Raw genomic sequence first — 22,871 nt, forward strand, 5'->3', positions numbered from 1 at the left:
TGGACTGCCTTTTATACTGATCTGGACCGCCCCAGGCCCAGAGGTAACCCATGCGAATGGAGCTATACTAGGGCAAGCCCATTTGTATGCAAAAGAATACAATTACAGAAATTGCTGCCTTATTCCTCTTCCCTACAACGCTCCCTTTTCATTTCCCTGTTCATGACACGTCCATTTTGCCACACCAGCTCCTTTCAAGTGACAGAATTAGAAGCCTAAGCATTTCTGAAGAAGGTGCTCAAAAGCACAGAGAGAAGATGAAGGCAAGGGAATGGAAATGGCCAACGCTGTCGGCTGGTGACAGCCTCTCATTCCCCTGCAACTTGCTTTAATGCTTTGCCCTTATGCTTTAGGTATGTTTTCATTAAAAACATGGAGTAGAAGGTCAAACTTCTAACAAGACTCATATGCAAAGTCCAACACGGCCATTGCTTCACCCATATATGTGTTCTGATCAAGGATTGCTGCTCTGTTTTTTGACTCTAGCAGTTCTACAAAATCAAACACTGCTCTCAGGAGATTGAAGCCCCACTGTGGTTCCTCTTCCCTCTGTCTGCAGCTGAGAGATGTTCCCTGACACCAGAAAAGGCATGTTTCACAGAAAAGGACTTTGTTCCCTCATAACCAAACGTTAGCTGACCACTTATGATAAATTGCATTGTCAGCCACAAACACACACAAAGACTGGGCAAAAATTGAGCAGTTCTCCACCACCCCCTGTCCATAGTTTGCATTTTGCTTTGCCCTTACATCTTGACAAAACAGCACACACCAACAAACATGCAACAACACTTCCAGGCTGCAAGCAATCTTGCCCAGAAGTAAATGAGATCTGGGAATGCCAGCAAAGACAACTGGGACAGCAGCAGGAGTCTGGGTTGTTCCAAACACATGTGCCAAAAGAGGACATCAAGCTCTATGCAGTGTTGGCCTGAAGCGGCAGGCACCCAGGGAAAATATCTGCCCAGCAGGCGATACCCGACATGCACACCACAGGCTCCAGCCAGGCCACATCCCACAGCAGCGACAAAATGACCTCCACAATTATGCTGGGACTCCACCAGGCACAGGCAACTCTCTAATCATGGAGACACAACCAAATGCCACATTTAGGAAGATGAGGAGAATGGAAGCCAGGAGCCACACCAACAATGGACCTCATTACACATTGCCTGAGCAAGGGAGATGCAGAAATGCCAGACAGGTCCACCAGAGATTAGCTCATCTATCAGGTTCACAGGGGTATGGCAGCACTGACCCCTGGCCCAGAAGTCAGGGCACAGCTCACGTTCAGCTGCTGGGACAGTACCATGAGCCAACACTCCTGAGCAGAGCCAGAATAATACAGACAGACCCAAGGGGGAGCTGGGAAAGCACCGGGCAACTGTGCATCCAGACCAAAGGGACCATGGTCGGGCATAAACTGACCTGTCCCACAACGACAGAGCCAGACTGGTGCCCTTGAGCTGGAGAAAGGCCGAGGGCAGAGGTGTAATATCGGCCCTGGGTCAACAGGCCTGAGTCAGTGGGTGTGGTGCGAGACCCCAGGTGAGCGTCAGGACGGCCCTGAGACTCTGGCAGCTCTCTGAGCCCTGATGTGCCTGATAAGGACATCACCCGTGCACCCAGAACAAAGGACACCATCTTCATCTGCCACAGAAAAGAAAGGGAGAACTTCCTCGGAGCACAGAAATCATCACATGTGGAAGAGTGGGACACAATGCAACACGCCAGCCACACACACAAGAGGTGACTTCCGTCTCTGATGCTGGTGATATTCCAGACTGCAGCAGAAGACCCAAATTACAGTGCTTGTAGCCAGGAGAATTTCCTTATTCCTTCCTCCTGTGTGCTATTGTCATATGATGAGTGGCTAGACGACCATGTTTGCAGCATGTTGGATCTGCACACATACAAGCAGTGGCTCTGGACAGGTCTCATATTCCTGAACATTTCAGAAGTTGAGCTGTAGGCATAGAGGGAAGATGTGGGAGCAGAACTCCCACGGAAGTGGGAGTGTCAGTGTGCTGGAAATAGCTGCCCAGACGGCTGGTAGTCTGTCCTTTGCTGAACTTATTCCAGACCCACCTGGCTGTTTTCTGAGCTGACTGTTCCAGGGAACCTGCTTTAGCTGGTGGGTTGGACTAGATGGCTCCCCGAGGTCCCTTACAACCCCAGCGTTTCCTTTCTGTGATTCCATGAACTGATCTGTACGCTCCAAGATATCCCATTTCCCACTGAAGAGTATGATTGATTGGGCATCCCAACAAGGAAGAAACACAGAAAGACTGAGGCTACAATGCAGCATAACTTTATTGAGACTACAGAAGAAATCAAAGCAGTGCATGATAGAAGTGATCTTGCCCATGCTTCGATGAAAAAAGCCAGCACTCAGACACTCCATCACCACCATGGGATTCAGGTGTTTCTCCCTCAGAAGACAAGAGGAAGAAGAAGCAGGACCATCTCAACTTGCTTCAGGATGAACCCAAGGCACAGGACAGCAGGAGACCAGATGGACTCCTAATGATGATGAGTGGAAAGTGGGAGAAGAAGAAGACATCAGGTGGCAGCATTGCCAGACAGACAAGGCAGGCATCCAGGATTCACTCTCTTCTTTGCAGGACAGAGCAAGGTTGCTCATCCCATCTGGAAATGCTGGCTAGCAACTCCATCCTCAATATGGCATCTGGCTTTGGGCTTCCTGGGCAATGGGCTCCTGGGACATCCACCTCATCCTTAGCAGGGCAGGTACCTACTGCCAGAGATGCGGCTGCCCAGGCCAGAGATGCCAAAGCCACCAGAGGAGATAGGCACTCCCTCCTGGCTCAGGATGCTGCCAACAGCAGCAGAGGTGCTGGAGCCCACAGCGGTGTTCTGGGGGAAGGAGCTGAGGATGGGTCCAGGCAGGGTGACCACCACGGGAGAGGGCTGAATCACCACCCGGGAGTCCTGGCACTGGCGCACACAGGCCTCGTTGCAGCTGTTGGCCAGCGGGGTCGGGCCACAGGGACGGCACAGACTGAAGCAGGACATGGTGGTGGGATGGAGGTGGACCTGGAGAGAGAACAGCAAAACACAGCTAGTGTGGGCAGCGGCCTGGCAGCCTGCTTGTCAGGAGAGGAGGCACAGGCTGAGAAGCAGGGACAGGTAGTGATGAGGCAGAGTGAGTGTATAGAAGCCCAGATCCCCAGGAGCCCCAGCAGAGTCAGCCAAGGACCTTCTCCCATCTCCCCCCATATTGGCAAGCAGAACAGAGCTGGTGGGAGCACCATCAAGGAGCAAGGCTCACACCAAAGCTTGTACAGAGGCACGGACTCAATGGGGGCCAGAAGAGCAAGAGGAGAAGCAGAGCAAGAAAAGAGTGAGAAGAAAGCCACAGCAGCTCACCTTGTTCACCAAGGAGGAGAAGGCAAGAGAAGTGGATGAGGGAGCCTGGTGCTGGACTGCCTTTTATACTGATCTGGACCGCCCCAGGCCCAGAGCCAACCCATGCGAATGGAGCTATAGTAGGGCAAGCCCATTTGTATGCAAAACAGCACAATTACAGAAATTGCTGCGTTAATTCTCTTCCCTACAATGCTCGATCTCCGTTTTCATTTCCCCGTTCATGACATGTCCATTCTGCCACGCCAGCTCCTTTCAAGTGACAGAATTAGAGACCTAAGCATTTCTGAGGAAGGAACTCAAAAGCACAGAGAGGAGATGAAGGCAAGGGAATGGAAATGGCCAACGCTATCGGCTGGTGACAGCCTCTTATTCCCCTGCTACTTGCTTTTAAACTTTTATTTAATGTGTAGTGCCTCATTTCCTTGTAAGCATGTCCCTAATGGTCAAACTCCCGGCAAGACTCATATGCAAAGACCAACAAGGTCTTTGCTTCACCCATCTATGTGCTCAGCCTGCCTCAGCTGTGAGCAGTCCAAGGATGGCTTCTCTGCTTTCTGGATGTAGCTGTTCTACGACATCAAGCACTGCTCTCAGGGGACCAAAGAGTTAGGGTAGTGCGGGTAGGTTACAGTTTGACGAGATAATCTTGAAGGTCAGACTTCCAACCTGAGCAATTCTATGATTCCATGATTCTATACCTCACTGTTGTTTCTCTTCCCTCAGTCAGCAGCTGAGAGAAGTCCCTTGGCACCACAGTGGGAAAGTTTTACCGTGAAGGACATTGCACTCTAACAAACATGCGTGAGTAGAGCACTCCTTGTAAACTGCAATGTCTGCCGCAATCAAACACAAAGACTGGGTAAAAATTGAGTGGCTTTTCACCAGCCCCATGTCCATGTGTAGCGTCCTGATTTGTCCTTACATCCTGACACAACAGCACACACCAACAAACACACAACATTTCAAGTCTGCAAGCACACTTGCACCAAAGCAAATGAGATCTGGGACTGCCAGCAAGGACAGCAGAGAAAGCAGCAGGAGTCAGGGCCTTCATGAGAACACGTGCCAAAAGAGGACATCAAGCTCTATGCAGTATTGCCCTGAGGTGACAAGTGCCCATGGAGAATGACTGCTCAGCAGGCGATACCCGACATGCACACCACAGGCTCCAGCCAGGCCACATCCCACAGCAGCAACAAAATGACCTCCACAATTATGCTGGGACTCCACCAGGCACAGGCAACTCTCTAATCATGGAGACACAACCAAATGCCACATTTAGGAAGATGAGGAGAATGGAAGCCAGGAGCCACACCAACAATGGACCTCATTACACATTGCCTGAGCAAGGGAGATGCAGAAATGCCAGACAGGTCCACCAGAGATCAGCTCATCTATCAGGTTCACAGGGGTATGGCAGCACTGTCACCAGGCCCAGAAGTCAGGGCACAGCTCACGTTCATCTGCTGGGACAGTACCATGAGCCAACACTCCTGAGCAGAGCCAGAATAATACAGACAGACCCAAGGGGGAGCTGGGAAAGCACCGGGCAACTGTGCATCCAGACCAAAGGGACCATGGTCGGGCATAAACTGACCTGTCCCACAACGACAGAGCCAGACTGGTGCCCTTGAGCTGGAGAAAGGCCGAGGGCAGAGGTGTAATATCGGCCCTGGGTCAACAGGCCTGAGTCAGTGGGTGTGGTGCGAGACCCCAGGTGAGCGTCAGGACGGCCCTGAGACTCTGGCAGCTCTCTGAGCCCTGATGTGCCTGATAAGGACATCACCCGTGCACCCAGAACAAAGGACACCATCTTCATCTGCCACAGAAAAGAAAGGGAGAACTTCCTCGGAGCACAGAAATCATCACATGTGGAAGAGTGGGACACAATGCAACACGCCAGCCACACACACAAGAGGTGACTTCCCTCTCTGATGCTGGTGATATTCCAGACTGCAGCAGAAGACCCAAATTACAGTGCTTGTAGCCAGGAGAATTTCCTTATTCCTTCCTCCTGTGTGCTATTGTCATATGATGAGTGGCTAGACGACCATGTTTGCAGCATGTTGGATCTGCACACATACAAGCAGTGGCTCTGGACAGGTCTCATATTCCTGAACGTTTCAGAAGTTGAGCTGTAGGCATAGAGGGAAGATGTGGGAGCAGAACTCCCACGGAAGTGGGAGTGTCAGTGTGCTGGAAATAGCTGCCCAGACGGCTGGTGGTCTGTCCTTTGCTGAACTTATTCCAGACCCACCTGGCTGTTTTCTGAGCTGACTGTTCCAGGGAACCTGCTTTAGCTGGTGGGTTGGACTAGATGGCTCCCCGAGGTCCCTTACAACCCCAGCGTTTCCTTTCTGTGATTCCATGAACTGATCTGTACGCTCCAAGATATCCCATTTCCCACTGAAGAGTATGATTGATTGGGCATCCCAACAAGGAAGAAACACAGAAAGACTGAGGCTACAATGCAGCATGAACTTTATTGAGACTACAGAAGAAATCAAAGCAGTGCATGATAGAAGTGATCTTGCCCATGCTTTGATGAAAAAAGCCAGCACTCAGACACTCCATCACCACCATGGGATTCAGGTGTTTCTCCCTCAGAAGACAAGAGGAAGAAGAAGCAGGACCATCTCAACTTGCTTCAGGATGAACCCAAGGCACAGGACAGCAGGAGACCAGATGGACTCCTAATGACGATGAGTGGAAAGTGGGAGAAGAAGAAGACATCAGGTGGCAGCATTGCCAGACAGACAAGGCAGGCATCCAGGATTCACTCTCTGCTTTGCAGGACAGAGCAAGGTTGCTCATCCCATCTGGAAATGCTGGCTAGCAACTCCATCCTCAATATGGCATCTGGCTTTGGGCTTCCTGGGCAATGGGCTCATGGGACATCCACCTCATCCTTAGCAGGGCAGGTACCTACTGCCAGAGAAGCGGCTGCCCAGGCCAGAGATGCCAAAGCCACCAGAGGAGATAGGCACTCCCTCCTGGCTCAGGATGCTGCCAACAGCAGCAGAGGTGCTGGAGCCCACAGCGGTGTTCTGGGGGAAGGAGCTGAGGATGGGTCCAGGCAGGGTCACCACCACAGGAGAGGGCTGGATCACCACCCGGGAGTCCTGGCACTGACGCACACAGGGCTCGTTGCAGCTGTTGGCCAGCGGGGTCGGGCCACAGGGACGGCACAGATCGAAGCAGGACATGGTGGTGGGATGGAGGTGGACCTGGAGAGAGAACAGCAAAACACAGCTAGTGTGGGCAGCGGCCTGGCAGCCTGCTTGTCAGGAGAGGAGGCACAGGCTGAGAAGCAGGGACAGGTAGTGATGAGGCAGAGTGAGTGTATAGAAGCCCAGATCCCCAGGAGCCCCAGCAGAGTCAGCCAAGGACCTTCTCCCATCTCCCCCCATATTGGCAAGCAGAACAGAGCTGGTGGGAGCACCATCAAGGAGCAAGGCTCACACCAAAGCTTGTACAGAGGCACGGACTCAATGGGGGCCAGAAGAGCAAGAGGAGAAGCAGAGCAAGAAAAGAGTGAGAAGAAAGCCACTGCAGCTCACCTTGTTCACCAAGGAGGAGAAGGCAAGAGAAGTGGATGAGGAAGCCTGGTGCTGGACTGCCTTTTATACTGATCTGGACCGCCCCAGGCCCAGAGCCAACCCATGCGAATGGAGCTATAGTAGGGCAAGCCCATTTGTATGCAAAACAGCACAATTACAGAAATTGCTGCGTTAATTCTCTTCCCTACAATGCTCCATCTCCGTTTTCATTTCCCCGTTCATGACATGTCCATTCTGCCACGCCAGCTCCTTTCAAGTGACAGAATTAGAGACCTAAGCATTTCTGAGGAAGGAACTCAAAAGCACAGAGAGGAGATGAAGGCAAGGGAATGGAAATGGCCAACGCTATCGGCTGGTGACAGCCTCTTATTCCCCTGCTACTTGCTTTAAAACTTTTATTTAATGTGTAGTGCCTCATTTCCTTGTAAGCATGTCCCTAATGGTCAAACTCCTGGCAAGACTCATATGCAAAGACCAACAAGGTCTTTGCTTCACCCATCTATGTGCTCAGCCTGCCTCAGCTGTGAGCAGTCCAAGGATGGCTTCTCTGCTTTCTGGATGTAGCTGTTCTACGACATCAAGCACTGCTCTCAGGGGACCAAAGAGTTAGGGTAGTGCGGGTAGGTTACAGTTTGACGAGATAATCTTGAAGGTCAGACTTCCAACCTGAGCAATTCTATGATTCCATGATTCTATACCTCACTGTTGTTTCTCTTCCCTCAGTCAGCAGCTGAGAGAAGTCCCTTGGCACCACAGTGGGAAAGTTTTACCGTGAAGGACAATGCACTCTAACAAACATGCGTGAGTAGAGCACTCCTTGTAAACTGCAATGTCTGCCGCAATCAAACACAAAGACTGGGTAAAAATTGAGTGGCTTTTCACCAGCCCCATGTCCATGTGTAGCGTCCTGATTTGTCCTTACATCCTGACACAACAGCACACACCAACAAACACACAACATTTCAAGTCTGCAAGCACACTTGCACCAAAGCAAATGAGATCTGGGACTGCCAGCAAGGACAGCAGAGAAAGCAGCAGGAGTCAGGGCCTTCATGAGAACACGTGCCAAAAGAGGACATCAAGCTCTATGCAGTATTGCCCTGAGGTGATAAGTGCCCATGGAGAATGACTGCTCAGCAGGCGATACCCGACATGCACACCACAGGCTCCAGCCAGGCCACATCCCACAGCAGCGACAAAATGACCTCCACAATTATGCTGGGACTCCACCAGGCACAGGCAACTCTCTAATCATGGAGACACAACCAAATGCCACATTTAGGAAGATGAGGAGAATGGAAGCCAGGAGCCACACCAGCAGTGGACCTCATTACACATTGCCTGAGCAAGGGAGATGCAGAAATGCCAGACAGGTCCACCAGAGATCAGCTCATCTATCAGGTTCACAGGGGTATGGCAGCACTGTCACCAGGCCCAGAAGTCAGGGCACAGCTCACGTTCAGCTGCTGGGACAGTACCATGAGCCAACACTCCTGAGCAGAGCCAGAATAATACAGACAGACCCAAGGGGGAGCTGGGAAAGCACCAGGCAACTGTGCATCCAGACCAAGGGGACCATGGTCGGGCATAAACTGACCTGTCCCACGACAGAGCCAGACTGGTGCCCTTGAGCTGGAGAAAGGCCGAGGGCAGAGGTGTAATATCGGCCCTGGGTCAACAGGCCTGAGTCAGTGGGTGTGGTGCGAGACCCCAGGTGAGCGTCAGGACGGCCCTGAGACTCTGGCAGCTCTCTGAGCCCTGATGTGCCTGATAAGGACATCACCCGTGCACCCAGAACAAAGGACACCATCTTCATCTGCCACAGAAAAGAAAGGGAGAACTTCCTCGGAGCACAGAAATCATCACATGTGGAAGAGTGGGACACAATGCAACACGCCAGCCACACACACAAGAGGTGACTTCCGTCTCTGATGCTGGTGATATTCCAGACTGCAGCAGAAGACCCAAATTACAGTGCTTGTAGCCAGGAGAATTTCCTTATTCCTTCCTCCTGTGTGCTATTGTCATATGATGAGTGGCTAGACGACCATGTTTGCAGCATGTTGGATCTGCACACATACAAGCAGTGGCTCTGGACAGGTCTCATATTCCTGAACATTTCAGAAGTTGAGCTGTAGGCATAGAGGGAAGATGTGGGAGCAGAACTCCCACGGAAGTGGGAGTGTCAGTGTGCTGGAAATAGCTGCCCAGACGGCTGGTAGTCTGTCCTTTGCTGAACTTATTCCAGACCCACCTGGCTGTTTTCTGAGCTGACTGTTCCAGGGAACCTGCTTTAGCTGGTGGGTTGGACTAGATGGCTCCCCGAGGTCCCTTACAACCCCAGCGTTTCCTTTCTGTGATTCCATGAACTGATCTGTACGCTCCAAGATATCCCATTTCCCACTGAAGAGTATGATTGATTGGGCATCCCAACAAGGAAGAAACACAGAAAGACTGAGGCTACAATGCAGCATAACTTTATTGAGACTACAGAAGAAATCAAAGCAGTGCATGATAGAAGTGATCTTGCCCATGCTTCAATGAAAAAAGCCAGCACTCAGACACTCCATCACCACCATGGGATTCAGGTGTTTCTCCCTCAGAAGACAAGAGGAAGAAGAAGCAGGACCATCTCAACTTGCTTCAGGATGAACCCAAGGCACAGGACAGCAGGAGACCAGATGGACTCCTAATGACGATGAGTGGAAAGTGGGAGAAGAAGAAGACATCAGGTGGCAGCATTGCCAGACAGACAAGGCAGGCATCCAGGATTCACTCTCTGCTTTGCAGGACAGAGCAAGGTTGCTCATCCCATCTGGAAATGCTGGCTAGCAACTCCATCCTCAATATGGCATCTGGCTTTGGGCTTCCTGGGCAATGGGCTCCTGGGACATCCACCTCATCCTTAGCAGGGCAGGTACCTACTGCCAGAGATGCGGCTGCCCAGGCCGGAGATGCCAAAGCCACCAGAGGAGATAGGCACTCCCTCCTCACTCAGGATGCTGCCAACAGCAGCAGAGGTGCTGGAGCCCACAGCGGTGTTCTGGGGGAAGGAGCTGAGGATGGGTCCAGGCAGGGTGACCACCACGGAAGAGGGCTGGATCACCACCCGGGAGTCCTGGCACTGGCGCACACAGGCCTCGTTGCAGCTGTTGGCCAGCGGGGTCGGGCCACAGGGGCTGCACAGACTGAAGCAGGACATGGTGGTGGGATGGAGGTGGACCTGGAGAGGGGACAGGAGAAGCACAGGCAGCATGAGCAACAGCCTGGCAGCCTGCTGGCCAAGGGAGGAGGTACAGGCTGGGAAGCTGGGACAAGTAGCGTAGGCACATAGAGAGGCTTGGCAACCCAGATCCCCAGAAGCCCCAGAAAAGTCCGTTCAAGGCTTTCCCCCTCCTCCCCCCACACTGGAAAGCAGGACAGAGCTGGTGGGAAGAACATCTAGGAGCAAGGCTCACACCAAGGCCTAAACAGAGGCAAAGGCACCCTGGAGGTGAGAAAAACTAGAGGAGAAGCTGAGAAAGAGAAGAGTGAGGAGAAAGCCACTGCAGCTCACCTTGTTCACCAAGGAGGAGAAGGCAAGAGAAGTGGATGAGGGAGCCTGGTGCTGCACTGCCTTTTATACTGGTCTAGTCCGCCCCAGGCACGGAGCATGCTTCAGATGCTAATGTTTACAAATAGCTCAACTTGCATGCAAAACTCTGACCATTGCAGAAAATAGTGTCTATTTTAAGTGCTAGTGATGCGACCATTTTGTTTCCCATTTCTAATCGCACCCATTCTATCATTCGCATTCCTTTCAAGTGACTGCATTACCGTCCAAAGTATTTCCAGAGAAATGGACACGTAGGCACAACCTGATGATACAGCCACTGATGATGACTTTCTCACCACTCCAGGGGATGCCAGCCTGCGACTCTGGGGCCTTGATTTAACACGCTGCTGATGACTGCCGTTCTTCTCCTCCTAACCGTGAAGCTTCAGGCTGGACTTCACTGTCTCAAGGCCAGCATCATCACTCTAAGGCTACGCTTACATTCTGTTAAAATCACCTTTCCAGTCAGGCCACTTCTGCTCTTGGATTTTGGAATCTCTCTCACATTAATTGTTGCTCTTGGCAGCAATGGGCCTGCCCCTTCTTTTGCAATCTTATTTCTCTCCTTCATACATCCCTGCCTTAAATCGCATCGTTCCAAAAGAATAGGCAGTGTAGGCTACGACTCTCCAACGACACCTTGCTTGTGACCTCTGTTAAACTAGGAGGAATGCCAGTGACAAAAGCACACGTAAGCAATTGATACGTGTCCCTCCACCTGCCCATGTCTTTCACACAACTTGCGCTTTGGCCACCCAGACTGACGGCCCAGTGGGCACAACCAAATACTTGATGGGATTTCCAGCAGATACCCTTCCGTGTCCAGGAGCTCTGCGAGTGCTCTCCAAGACTGATGCATGATCAGTGGCACCACAGGTTCCCCTGATACCATTGGAGGCAGGATCAGAGTGGCAGGAGCAAAGCAGGAGCTGTGGAAGACAGGGGTCTGGGAAGGAGGACTAAGACCAAAGTTGGTGCTGTACCACTCCCTCAGTCTCCTCAGCTTGAAGTCTCTCCCTTGAGGGACAAAATTAACCCAGGATTGGGACCTCCCCAGGCACAGTCTGCGCGGCAGCTCACTGGGAATTTTGGAGGAGCCCTACAGGGCTTCTCCAGTCCCATTTCCATTCAGACCACAGTGAGGCGTATGTTAGGACTCCACAATACATCGTGCCTTTGACCACAGGATTATACCACTGGGGGATACCATTCTAATCCTGCTCCATTCCTGCACTCTGCATTGTTTTCAGGAGATATCACAGATGCTGCCCAGTTCCTCTGTTTTGAGAAGATAGGCTCTGCGTTTCCAGCTTGCACTCCTACCCATTATACCCACCCATGCTCAAGACACAGATGTAGTAACAAATCACAGGAGGGCTCAGATTTCAACAATGTTGGGCTCACTTGGACTTCTTTGGGGCTCTCTCCACTTCAAGGGTTTGGCAGATGTGCTTGGAGGAGGGATGGGCACAAGAATACTCTTTGAGATGTAACTGCCAGTCAGAGCTGTGCCTCTTTGGGCATTGGCCTCACGTCTATAAAATCCAAAAATTAAAATATTTGCTTCATCATATGAAATGGACTATGAAAACCTTAGCTCCTTATAGATATGTAAATTTGAGAGAGCACCTGGACTCTCTTGGCATGCCTTGCCTGACTACATTCCCATTCACCTCTTCCGTTTCCCTATAATGTTCATCTGTCTTGAAGGTATCCTCACACTCTGTGTGGACAGGAGGTCCAATTAGGACCGTAAGAACCAACTCTTTTCCAACCCAAAACACCACATCAGCCCCTACACAGACGAACCAGTCATTCCAATGAGGAAGGAACACAAGGAGACTGAGATTGCAATGCAGCATCAACTTTATTGAGTCTGAAGATAGAAATGAAGCAATGCGTGATAGAAGAGATCTGGTACAGGTTGCAATGGGGGCAGCTGGTACTCAGACACGCTCCCAGTGGAATGGGAATCATGTCTTCGTCCCACACATGGGACACGGAGCAAGGCCATTTCCACTTGCTTCAGGATAAACCCAAGGCACAGGACAGCAGGACACAAGATGAACTCGTGATATTCAGAGGAAAGTAGAAGAAGAAGACATCTGCTGGTCATATTCCCGGGTTATAACATCTGGCCAGGGTGCTCAGCCCGTCTGGAAATGCTGGCCAGCAGCTCTGTCCTCAGTCTGTCACCTGGCTTTGGGCTTCCTGGGCAAGGGGTTCATGGGACGTCCACCTCACCCTTAGCAGGGCGGGTACCTACTGCCAGAGATGCGGCTGCCCAGGCCGGAGATACCAAAGCCACCAGAGGAGATAGGCACTCCCTCCTCACTCAGGATGCTGCCAACAGCAGCAGAGGTGCTGGAGCCCACAGCGGTGTTCTGGGGGAAGGAGCTGAGGATGGGTCCAGGCAGGGTGACCACCACGGGAGAGGGCTGGATCACCACCCGGGAGGCCTGGCACTGGCGCACACAGACCTCGTTGCAGCTGTTGGCCAGCGGGGTCGGGCCACAGGGGCTGCACAGACTGAAGCAGGACATGGTGGTGGGATGGAGGTGGACCTGGAGAGGGGACAGGAGAAGCACAGGCAGCATGAGCAACAGCCTGGCAGCCTGCTGGCCAAGGGAGGAGGTACAGGCTGGGAAGCTGGGATAAGTAGCGTAGGCACATAGAGAGGCTTGGCAACCCAGATCCCCAGAAGCCCCAGAAAAGTCCGTTCAAGGCTTTCCCCCTCCTCCCCCCACACTGGAAAGCAGAACAGAGCTGGTGGGAAGAACATCTAGGAGCAAGGCTCACACCAAGGCCTAAACAGAGGCAAAGGCACCCTGGAGGTGAGAAAAACTAGAGGAGAAGCTGAGAAAGAGAAGAGTGAGGAGAAAGCCACTGCAGCTCACCTTGTTCACCAAGGAGGAGAAGGCAAGAGAAGTGGATGAGGGAGCCTGGTGCTGCACTGCCTTTTATACTGGTCTAGTCCGCCCCAGGCACGGAGCATGCTTCAGATGCTAATGTTTTCAAATAACTCAACTTGCATGCAAAACTCTGACCATTGCAGAAAATAGTGTCTATTTTAAGTGCCAGTGATGCGACCATTTTGTTTCCCATTTCTAATCGCACCCATTCTATCATTCGCATTCCTTTCAAGTGACTGCATTACCGTCCAAAGTATTTCCAGAGAAATGGACACGTAGGCACAACCTGATGATACAGCCACTGATGATGACTTTCTCACCACTCCAGGGGATGCCAGCCTGCGACTCTGGGGCCTTGATTTAACACGCTGCTGATGACTGCCGTTCTTCTCCTCCTAACCGTGAAGCTTCAGGCTGGACTTCACTGTCTCAAGGCCAGCATCATCACTCTAAGGCTACGCTTACATTCTGTTAAAATCACCTTTCCAGTCAGGCAACTTCTGCTCTTGGATTTTGGAATCTCTCTCACATTAATTGTTGCTCTTGGCAGCAATGGGCCTGCCTCTTCTTTTGCAATCTTATTTCTCTCCTTCATACATCCCTGCCTTAAATCGCATCGTTCAAAAAGCATAGGCAGTGTAGGCTACGACTCTCCAACGACACCTTGCTTGTGACCTCTGTTAAACTAGGAGGAATGCCAGTGACAAAAGCACACGTAAGCAATTGATACGTGTCCCTCCACCTGCCCATGTCTTTCACACAACTTGCGCTTTGGCCACCCAGACTGACGGCCCAGTGGGCACAACCAAATACTTGATGGGATTTCCAGCAGATACCCTTCCGTGTCCAGGAGCTCTGCGAGTGCTCTCCAAGACTGATGCATGATCAGTGGCACCACAGGTTCCCCTCATACCATTGGAGGCAGGATCAGAGTGGCAGGAGCAAAGCAGGAGCTGTGGAAGACAGGGGTCTGGGAAGGAGGACTAAGACCAAAGTTGGTGCTGTACCACTCCCTCAGTCTCCTCAGCTTGAAGTCTCTCCCTTGAGGGACAAAATTAACCCAGGATTGGGACCTCCCCAGGCACAGTCTGCGCCGCAGATCAATGGGAATTTTGGAGGAGCCCTACAGGGCTTCTCCAGTCCCATTTCCATTCAGACCACAGTGAGGCGTATGTTAGGACTCCACAATACATCGTGCCTTTGACCACAGGATTATACCACTGGGGGATACCATTCTAATCCTGCTCCATTCCTGCACTCTGCATTGTTTTCAGGAGATATCACAGATGCTGCCCAGTTCCTCCGTTTTGAGAAGATAGGCTCTGCGTTTCCAGCTTGCACTCCTACCCATTATACCCACCCATGCTCAAGACACAGATGTAGTAACAAATCACAGGAGGGCTCAGATTTCAACAATGTTGGGCTCACTTGGACTTCTTTGGGGCTCTCTCCACTTCAAGGGATTGGCAGATGTGCTTGGAGGAGGGTTGGGCACAAGAATACTCTTTGAGATGTAACAGCCAGTCAGAGCTTTGCCTCTTTGGGCATTGGCCTCACAAATGTACAGTCCAAAAATTAAAATATTTGCTTCATCATATGAAATGGACTATGAAAACCTTAGCTCCCTATAGATATATAAATGTGAGAGAGCACCTGGACTCTCTTGGCATGCCTTGCCTGACTACATTCCCATTCACCTCTTCCGTTTCCCTATAATGTTCATCTGTCTTGAAGGTATCCTCACACTCTGTGTGGACAGGAGGTCCAATTAGGACCGTAAGAACCAACTCTTTTCCAACCCAAAACACCACATCAGCCCCTACACAGACGAACCAGTCATTCCAATGAGGAAGGAACACAAGGAGACTGAGATTGCAATGCAGCATCAACTTTATTGAGTCTGAAGATAGAAATGAAGCAATGCGTGATAGAAGAGATCTGGTACAGGTTGCAATGGGGGCAGCTGGTACTCAGACACGCTCCCAGCGGAATGGGAATCATGTCTTCGTCCCACACATGGGACACGGAGCAAGGCCATTTCCACTTGCTTCAGGATAAACCCAAGGCACAGGACAGCAGGACACAAGATGAACTCGTGATATTCAGAGGAAAGTAGAAGAAGAAGACATCTGCTGGTCATATTCCCAGGCAGTAATATCTGGCAGGGGTGCTCAGCCCGTCTGGAAATGCTGGCCAGCAGCTCTGTCCTCAGTCTGTCACCTGGCTTTGGGCTTCCTGGGCAAGGGGTTCATGGGACGTCCACCTCACCCTTAGCAGGGCGGGTACCTACTGCCAGAGATGCGGCTGCCCAGGCCGGAGATGCCAAAGCCACCAGAGGAGATAGGCACTCCCTCCTCACTCAGGATGCTGCCAACAGCAGCAGAGGTGCTGGAGCCCACAGCGGTGTTCTGGGGGAAGGAGCTGAGGATGGGTCCAGGCAGGGTGACCACCACGGGAGAGGGCTGAATCACCACCCGGGAGGCCTGGCACTGGCGCACACAGACCTCGTTGCAGCTGTTGGCCAGCGGGGTCGGGCCACAGGGGCTGCACAGACTGAAGCAGGACATGGTGGTGGGATGGAGGTGGACCTGGAGAGGGGATAGGAGAAGCACAGGCAGCATGAGCAACAGCCTGGCAGCCTGCTGGCCAAGGGAGGAGGTACAGGCTGGGAAGCTGGGATAAGTAGCGTAGGCACATAGAGAGGCTTGGCAACCCAGATCCCCAGAAGCCCCAGAAAAGTCCGTTCAAGGCTTTCCCCCTCCTCCCCCCACACTGGAAAGCAGGACAGAGCTGGTGGGAAGAACATCTAGGAGCAAGGCTCACACCAAGGCCTAAACAGAGGCAAAGGCACCCTGGAGGTGAGAAAAACTAGAGGAGAAGCTGAGAAAGAGAAGAGTGAGGAGAAAGCCACTGCAGCTCACCTTGTTCACCAAGGAGGAGAAGGCAAGAGAAGTGGATGAGGGAGCCTGGTGCTGCACTGCCTTTTATACTGGTCTAGTCCGCCCCAGGCACAGAGCATGCTTCAGATGCTAATGTTTACAAATAGCTCATCTTGCATGCAAAACTCTGACCATTGCAGAAAATAGTGTCTATTTTAAGTTCTAGTGATGCTACCATTTTGTTTCCCATTTCTAATCGCACCCATTCTATCATTCGCATTCCTTTCAAGTGACTGCATTACCGTCCAAAGTATTTCCAGAGAAATGGACACGTAGGCACAACCTGATGATACAGCCACTGATGATGACTTTCTCACCACTCCAGGGGATGCCAGCCTGCGACTCTGGGGCCTTGATTTAACACGCTGCTGATGACTGCCGTTCTTCTCCTCCTAACCGTGAAGCTTCAGGCTGGACTTCACTGTCTCAAGGCCAGCATCATCACTCTAAGGCTACGCTTACATTCTGTTAAAATCACCTTTCCAGTCAGGCCACTTCTGCTCTTGGATTTTGGAATCTCTCTCACATTAATTGTTGCTCTTGGCAGCAATGGGCCTGCCTCTTCTTTTGCAATCTTATTTCTCTCCTTCATACATCCCTGCCTTAAATCGCATCGTTCAAAAAGCATAGGCAGTGTAGGCTACGACTCTCCAACGACACCTTGCTTGTGACCTCTGTTAAACTAGGAGGAATGCCAGTGACAAAAGCACACGTAAGCAATTGATACGTGTCCCTCCACCCGCCCATGTCTTTCACACAACTTGCGCTTTGGCCACCCAGACTGACGGCCCAGTGGGCACAACCAAATACTTGATGGGATTTCCAGCAGATACCCTTCCGTGTCCAGGAGCTCTGCGAGTGCTCTCCAAGACTGATGCATGATCAGTGGCACCACAGGTTCCCCTGATACCATTGGAGGCAGGATCAGAGTGGCAGGAGCAAAGCAGGAGCTGTGGAAGACAGGGGTCTGGGAAGGAGGACTATGACCAAAGTTGGTGCTGTACCACTCCCTCAGTCTCCTCAGCTTGAAGTCTCTCCCTTGAGGGACAAAATTAACCCAGGATTGGGACCTCCCCAGGCACAGTCTGCGCGGCAGCTCAATGGGAATTTTGGAGGAGCCCTACAGGGCTACTCCAGTCCCATTTCCATTCAGTCCACAGTGAGGCGTATGTTAGGACTCCACAATACATCGTGCTTTTGACCACAGGATTATACCACCGGGGGATACCATTCTAATCCTGCTCCATTCCTGCACTCTGCATTGTTTTCAGGAGATATCACAGATGCTGCCCAGTTCCTCCGTTTTGAGAAGATAGGCTCTGCGTTTCCAGCTTGCACTCCTACCCATTATACCCACCCATGCTCAAGACACAGATGTAGTAACAAATCACAGGAGGGCTCAGATTTCAACAATGTTGGGCTCACTTGGACTTCTTTGGGGCTCTCTCCACTTCAAGGGTTTGGCAGATGTGCTTGGAGGAGGGATGGGCACAAGAATACTCTTTGAGATGTAACAGCCAGTCAGAGCTTTGCCTCTTTGGGCATTGGCCTCACAAATGTACAGTCCAAAAATTAAAATATTTGCTTCATCATATGAAATGGACTATGAAAACCTTAGCTCCTTATAGATATGTAAATTTGAGAGAGCACCTGGACTCTCTTGGCATGCCTTGCCTGACTACATTCCCATTCACCTCTTCCGTTTCCCTATAATGTTCATCTGTCTTGAAGGTATCCTCACACTCTGTGTGGACAGGAGGTCCAATTAGGACCGTAAGAACCAACTCTTTTCCAACCCAAAACACCACATCAGCCCCTACACAGACGAACCAGTCATTCCAATGAGGAAGGAACACAAGGAGACTGAGATTGCAATGCAGCATCAACTTTATTGAGTCTGAAGATAGAAATGAAGCAATGTGTGATAGAAGAGATCTGGTACAGGTTGCAATGGGGGCAGCTGGTACTCAGACACGCTCCCAGTGGAATGGGAATCATGTCTTCGTCCCACACATGGGACACGGAGCAAGGCCATTTCCACTTGCTTCAGGATAAACCCAAGGCACAGGACAGCAGGACACAAGATGAACTCGTGATATTCAGAGGAAAGTAGAAGAAGAAGACATCTGCTGGTCATATTCCCGGGCTATAACATCTGGCCAGGGTGCTCAGCCCGTCTGGAAATGCTGGCCAGCAGCTCTGTCCTCAGTCTGTCACCTGGCTTTGGGCTTCCTGGGCAAGGGGTTCATGGGACGTCCACCTCACCCTTAGCAGGGCGGGTACCTACTGCCAGAGATGCGGCTGCCCAGGCCGGAGATGCCAAAGCCACCAGAGGAGATAGGCACTCCCTCCTCACTCAGGATGCTGCCAACAGCAGCAGAGGTGCTGGAGCCCACAGCGGTGTTCTGGGGGAAGGAGCTGAGGATGGGTCCAGGCAGGGTGACCACCACGGGAGAGGGCTGAATCACCACCCGGGAGGCCTGGCACTGGCGCACACAGACCTCGTTGCAGCTGTTGGCCAGCGGGGTCGGGCCACAGGGGCTGCACAGACTGAAGCAGGACATGGTGGTGGGATGGAGGTGGACCTGGAGAGGGGACAGGAGAAGCACAGGCAGCATGAGCAACAGCCTGGCAGCCTGCTGGCCAAGGGAGGAGGTACAGGCTGGGAAGCTGGGACAAGTAGCGTAGGCACATAGAGAGGCTTGGCAACCCAGATCCCCAGAAGCCCCAGAAAAGTCCGTTCAAGGCTTTCCCCCTCCTCCCCCCACACTGGAAAGCAGGACAGAGCTGGTGGGAAGAACATCTAGGAGCAAGGCTCACACCAAGGCCTAAACAGAGGCAAAGGCACCCTGGAGGTGAGAAAAACTAGAGGAGAAGCTGAGAAAGAGAAGAGTGAGGAGAAAGCCACTGCAGCTCACCTTGTTCACCAAGGAGGAGAAGGCAAGAGAAGTGGATGAGGGAGCCTGGTGCTGCACTGCCTTTTATACTGGTCTAGTCCGCCCCAGGCACAGAGCATGCTTCAGATGCTAATGTTTACAAATAGCTCATCTTGCATGCAAAACTCTGACCATTGCAGAAAATAGTGTCTATTTTAAGTGCTAGTGATGCGACCATTTTGTTTCCCATTTCTAATCGCACCCATTCTATCATTCGCATTCCTTTCAAGTGACTGCATTACCGTCCAAAGTATTTCCAGAGAAATGGACACGTAGGCACAACCTGATGATACAGCCACCGATGATGACTTTCTCACCACTCCAGGGGATGCCAGCCTGCGACTCTGGGGCCTTGATTTAACACGCTGCTGATGACTGCCGTTCTTCTCCTCCTAACCGTGAAGCTTCAGGCTGGACTTCACTGTCTCAAGGCCAGCATCATCTCTCTAAGGCTACGCTTGCATTCTGTTAAAATCACCTTTCCAGTCAGGCCACTTCTGCTCTTGGATTTTGGAATCTCTCTCACATTAATTGTTGCTCTTGGCAGCAATGGGCCTGCCCCTTCTTTTGCAATCTTATTTCTCTCCTTCATACATCCCTGCCTTAAAACGCATCGTTCCAAAAGAATAGGCAGTGTAGGCTACGACTCTCCAACGACACCTTGCTTGTGACCTCTGTTAAACTAGGAGGAATGCCAGTGACAAAAGCACACGTAAGCAATTGATACGTGTCCCTCCACCTGCCCATGTCTTTCACACAACTTGCGCTTTGGCCACCCAGACTGACGGCCCAGTGGGCACAACCAAATACTTGATGGGATTTCCAGCAGATACCCTTCCGTGTCCAGGAGCTCTGCGAGTGCTCTCCAAGACTGATGCATGATCAGTGGCACCACAGGTTCCCCTGATACCATTGGAGGCAGGATCAGAGTGGCAGGAGCAAAGCAGGAGCTGTGGAAGACAGGGGTCTGGGAAGGAGGACTAAGACCAAAGTTGGTGCTGTACCACTCCCTCAGTCTCCTCAGCTTGAAGTCTCTCCCTTGAGGGACAAAATTAACCCAGGATTGGGACCTCCCCAGGCACAGTCTGCGCAGCAGCTCACTGGGAATTTTGGAGGAGCCCTACAGGGCTACTCCAGTCCCATTTCCATTCAGTCCACAGTGATGCGTATGTTAGGACTCCACAATACATCGTGCCTTTGACCACAGGATTATACCACCGGGGGATACCATTCTAATCCTGCTCCATTCCTGCACTCTGCATTGTTTTCAGGAGATATCACAGATGCTGCCCAGTTCCTCCGTTTTGAGAAGATAGGCTCTGTGTTTCCAGCTTGCACTCCTACCCATTATACCCACCCATGCTCAAGACACAGATGTAGTAACAAATCACAGGAGGGCTCAGATTTCAACAATGTTGGGCTCACTTGGACTTCTTTGGGGCTCTCTCCACTTCAAGGGTTTGGCAGATGTGCTTGGAGGAGGGTTGGGCACAAGAATACTCTTTGAGATGTAACAGCCAGTCAGAGCTTTGCCTCTTTGGGCATTGGCCTCACAAATGTACAGTCCAAAAATTAAAATATTTGCTTCATCATATGAAATGGACTATGAAAACCTTAGCTCCCTATAGATATATAAATGTGAGAGAGCACCTGGACTCTCTTGGCATGCCTTGCCTGACTACATTCCCATTCACCTCTTCCGTTTCCCTATAATGTTCATCTGTCTTGAAGGTATCCTCACACTCTGTGTGGACAGGAGGTCCAATTAGGACCGTAAGAACCAACTCTTTTCCAACCCAAAACACCACATCAGCCCCTACACAGACGAACCAGTCATTCCAATGAGGAAGGAACACAAGGAGACTGAGATTGCAATGCAGCATCAACTTTATTGAGTCTGAAGATAGAAATGAAGCAATGCGTGATAGAAGAGATCTGGTACAGGTTGCAATGGGGGCAGCTGGTACTCAGACACGCTCCCAGTGGAATGGGAATCATGTCTTCGTCCCACACATGGGACACGGAGCAAGGCCATTTCCACTTGCTTCAGGATAAACCCAAGGCACAGGACAGCAGGACACAAGATGAACTCGTGATATTCAGAGGAAAGTAGAAGAAGAAGACATCTGCTGGTCATATTCCCGGGCTATAACATCTGGCCAGGGTGCTCAGCCCGTCTGGAAATGCTGGCCAGCAGCTCTGTCCTCAGTCTGTCACCTGGCTTTGGGCTTCCTGGGCAAGGGGTTCATGGGACGTCCACCTCACCCTTAGCAGGGCGGGTACCTACTGCCAGAGATGCGGCTGCCCAGGCCGGAGATGCCAAAGCCACCAGAGGAGATAGGCACTCCCTCCTCACTCAGGATGCTGCCAACAGCAGCAGAGGTGCTGGAGCCCACAGCGGTGTTCTGGGGGAAGGAGCTGAGGATGGGTCCAGGCAGGGTGACCACCACGGGAGAGGGCTGAATCACCACCCGGGAGGCCTGGCACTGGCGCACACAGACCTCGTTGCAGCTGTTGGCCAGCGGGGTCGGGCCACAGGGGCTGCACAGACTGAAGCAGGACATGGTGGTGGGATGGAGGTGGACCTGGAGAGGGGATAGGAGAAGCACAGGCAGCATGAGCAACAGCCTGGCAGCCTGCTGGCCAAGGGAGGAGGTACAGGCTGGGAAGCTGGGATAAGTAGCGTAGGCACATAGAGAGGCTTGGCAACCCAGATCCCCAGAAGCCCCAGAAAAGTCCGTTCAAGGCTTTCCCCCTCCTCCCCCCACACTGGAAAGCAGGACAGAGCTGGTGGGAAGAACATCTAGGAGCAAGGCTCACACCAAGGCCTAAACAGAGGCAAAGGCACCCTGGAGGTGAGAAAAACTAGAGGAGAAGCTGAGAAAGAGAAGAGTGAGGAGAAAGCCACTGCAGCTCACCTTGTTCACCAAGGAGGAGAAGGCAAGAGAAGTGGATGAGGGAGCCTGGTGCTGCACTGCCTTTTATACTGGTCTAGTCCGCCCCAGGCACAGAGCATGCTTCAGATGCTAATGTTTACAAATAGCTCATCTTGCATGCAAAACTCTGACCATTGCAGAAAATAGTGTCTATTTTAAGTTCTAGTGATGCTACCATTTTGTTTCCCATTTCTAATCGCACCCATTCTATCATTCGCATTCCTTTCAAGTGACTGCATTACCGTCCAAAGTATTTCCAGAGAAATGGACACGTAGGCACAACCTGATGATACAGCCACCGATGATGACTTTCTCACCACTCCAGGGGATGCCAGCCTGCGACTCTGGGGCCTTGATTTAACACGCTGCTGATGACTGCCGTTCTTCTCCTCCTAACCGTGAAGCTTCAGGCTGGACTTCACTGTCTCAAGGCCAGCATCATCACTCTAAGGCTACGCTTACATTCTGTTAAAATCACCTTTCCAGTCAGGCCACTTCTGCTCTTGGATTTTGGAATCTCTCTCACATTAATTGTTGCTCTTGGCAGCAATGGGCCTGCCTCTTCTTTTGCAATCTTATTTCTCTCCTTCATACATCCCTGCC

At 51.6% G+C, this 22,871-nt stretch overlaps 7 protein-coding genes across 7 annotated transcripts; all 7 read right to left on the minus strand.

The window, feature by feature from the left end:
* Positions 1-2,295: 2,295 nt before the first annotated feature.
* On the minus strand, positions 2,296-3,427 carry LOC100859427 (feather keratin 1-like). The gene is made up of 2 exons (NM_001277807.3): positions 3,391-3,427; positions 2,296-3,057 (listed from the first exon to the last, which is right to left on the minus strand). The coding sequence occupies exon 2, from the start codon at positions 3,034-3,036 to the stop codon at positions 2,740-2,742; it is 297 nt and encodes a 98-aa protein (NP_001264736.2). The 5' UTR covers positions 3,037-3,057; positions 3,391-3,427; the 3' UTR covers positions 2,296-2,739.
* Positions 3,428-6,177: 2,750 nt separating this feature from the next.
* On the minus strand, positions 6,178-6,977 carry LOC426914 (feather keratin 1-like). Its single transcript, NM_001277964.3, has 2 exons — positions 6,951-6,977; positions 6,178-6,617 (listed from the first exon to the last, which is right to left on the minus strand). The coding sequence occupies exon 2, from the start codon at positions 6,594-6,596 to the stop codon at positions 6,300-6,302; it is 297 nt and encodes a 98-aa protein (NP_001264893.1). The 5' UTR covers positions 6,597-6,617; positions 6,951-6,977; the 3' UTR covers positions 6,178-6,299.
* A 2,435-nt stretch (positions 6,978-9,412) lies between these two features.
* LOC100859249 (feather keratin 3-like) lies at positions 9,413-10,543 on the minus strand. The gene is made up of 2 exons (NM_001277963.4): positions 10,507-10,543; positions 9,413-10,173 (listed from the first exon to the last, which is right to left on the minus strand). The coding sequence occupies exon 2, from the start codon at positions 10,150-10,152 to the stop codon at positions 9,856-9,858; it is 297 nt and encodes a 98-aa protein (NP_001264892.3). The 5' UTR covers positions 10,153-10,173; positions 10,507-10,543; the 3' UTR covers positions 9,413-9,855.
* A 1,850-nt stretch (positions 10,544-12,393) lies between these two features.
* Positions 12,394-13,479, minus strand: LOC121107564 (feather keratin 3-like). Its single transcript, XM_046904007.1, has 2 exons — positions 13,443-13,479; positions 12,394-13,109 (listed from the first exon to the last, which is right to left on the minus strand). The coding sequence occupies exon 2, from the start codon at positions 13,086-13,088 to the stop codon at positions 12,792-12,794; it is 297 nt and encodes a 98-aa protein (XP_046759963.1). The 5' UTR covers positions 13,089-13,109; positions 13,443-13,479; the 3' UTR covers positions 12,394-12,791.
* Positions 13,480-15,329: 1,850 nt separating this feature from the next.
* LOC121107565 (feather keratin 3-like) lies at positions 15,330-16,415 on the minus strand. The gene is made up of 2 exons (XM_046904008.1): positions 16,379-16,415; positions 15,330-16,045 (listed from the first exon to the last, which is right to left on the minus strand). The coding sequence occupies exon 2, from the start codon at positions 16,022-16,024 to the stop codon at positions 15,728-15,730; it is 297 nt and encodes a 98-aa protein (XP_046759964.1). The 5' UTR covers positions 16,025-16,045; positions 16,379-16,415; the 3' UTR covers positions 15,330-15,727.
* Positions 16,416-18,265: 1,850 nt separating this feature from the next.
* On the minus strand, positions 18,266-19,351 carry LOC121107566 (feather keratin 3-like). Its single transcript, XM_046904009.1, has 2 exons — positions 19,315-19,351; positions 18,266-18,981 (listed from the first exon to the last, which is right to left on the minus strand). The coding sequence occupies exon 2, from the start codon at positions 18,958-18,960 to the stop codon at positions 18,664-18,666; it is 297 nt and encodes a 98-aa protein (XP_046759965.1). The 5' UTR covers positions 18,961-18,981; positions 19,315-19,351; the 3' UTR covers positions 18,266-18,663.
* A 1,850-nt stretch (positions 19,352-21,201) lies between these two features.
* On the minus strand, positions 21,202-22,287 carry LOC121107567 (feather keratin 3-like). Its single transcript, XM_046904010.1, has 2 exons — positions 22,251-22,287; positions 21,202-21,917 (listed from the first exon to the last, which is right to left on the minus strand). Exon 2 carries the CDS (start codon positions 21,894-21,896, stop codon positions 21,600-21,602), a length of 297 nt encoding a protein of 98 aa, XP_046759966.1. The 5' UTR covers positions 21,897-21,917; positions 22,251-22,287; the 3' UTR covers positions 21,202-21,599.
* Between the last annotated feature and the right edge of the window lie 584 nt (positions 22,288-22,871).

This window comes from Gallus gallus, chromosome 25 (genome assembly GCF_016699485.2).
Source record: "Gallus gallus isolate bGalGal1 chromosome 25, bGalGal1.mat.broiler.GRCg7b, whole genome shotgun sequence".
Classification (NCBI taxonomy): Eukaryota; Metazoa; Chordata; class Aves; order Galliformes; family Phasianidae; genus Gallus; species Gallus gallus.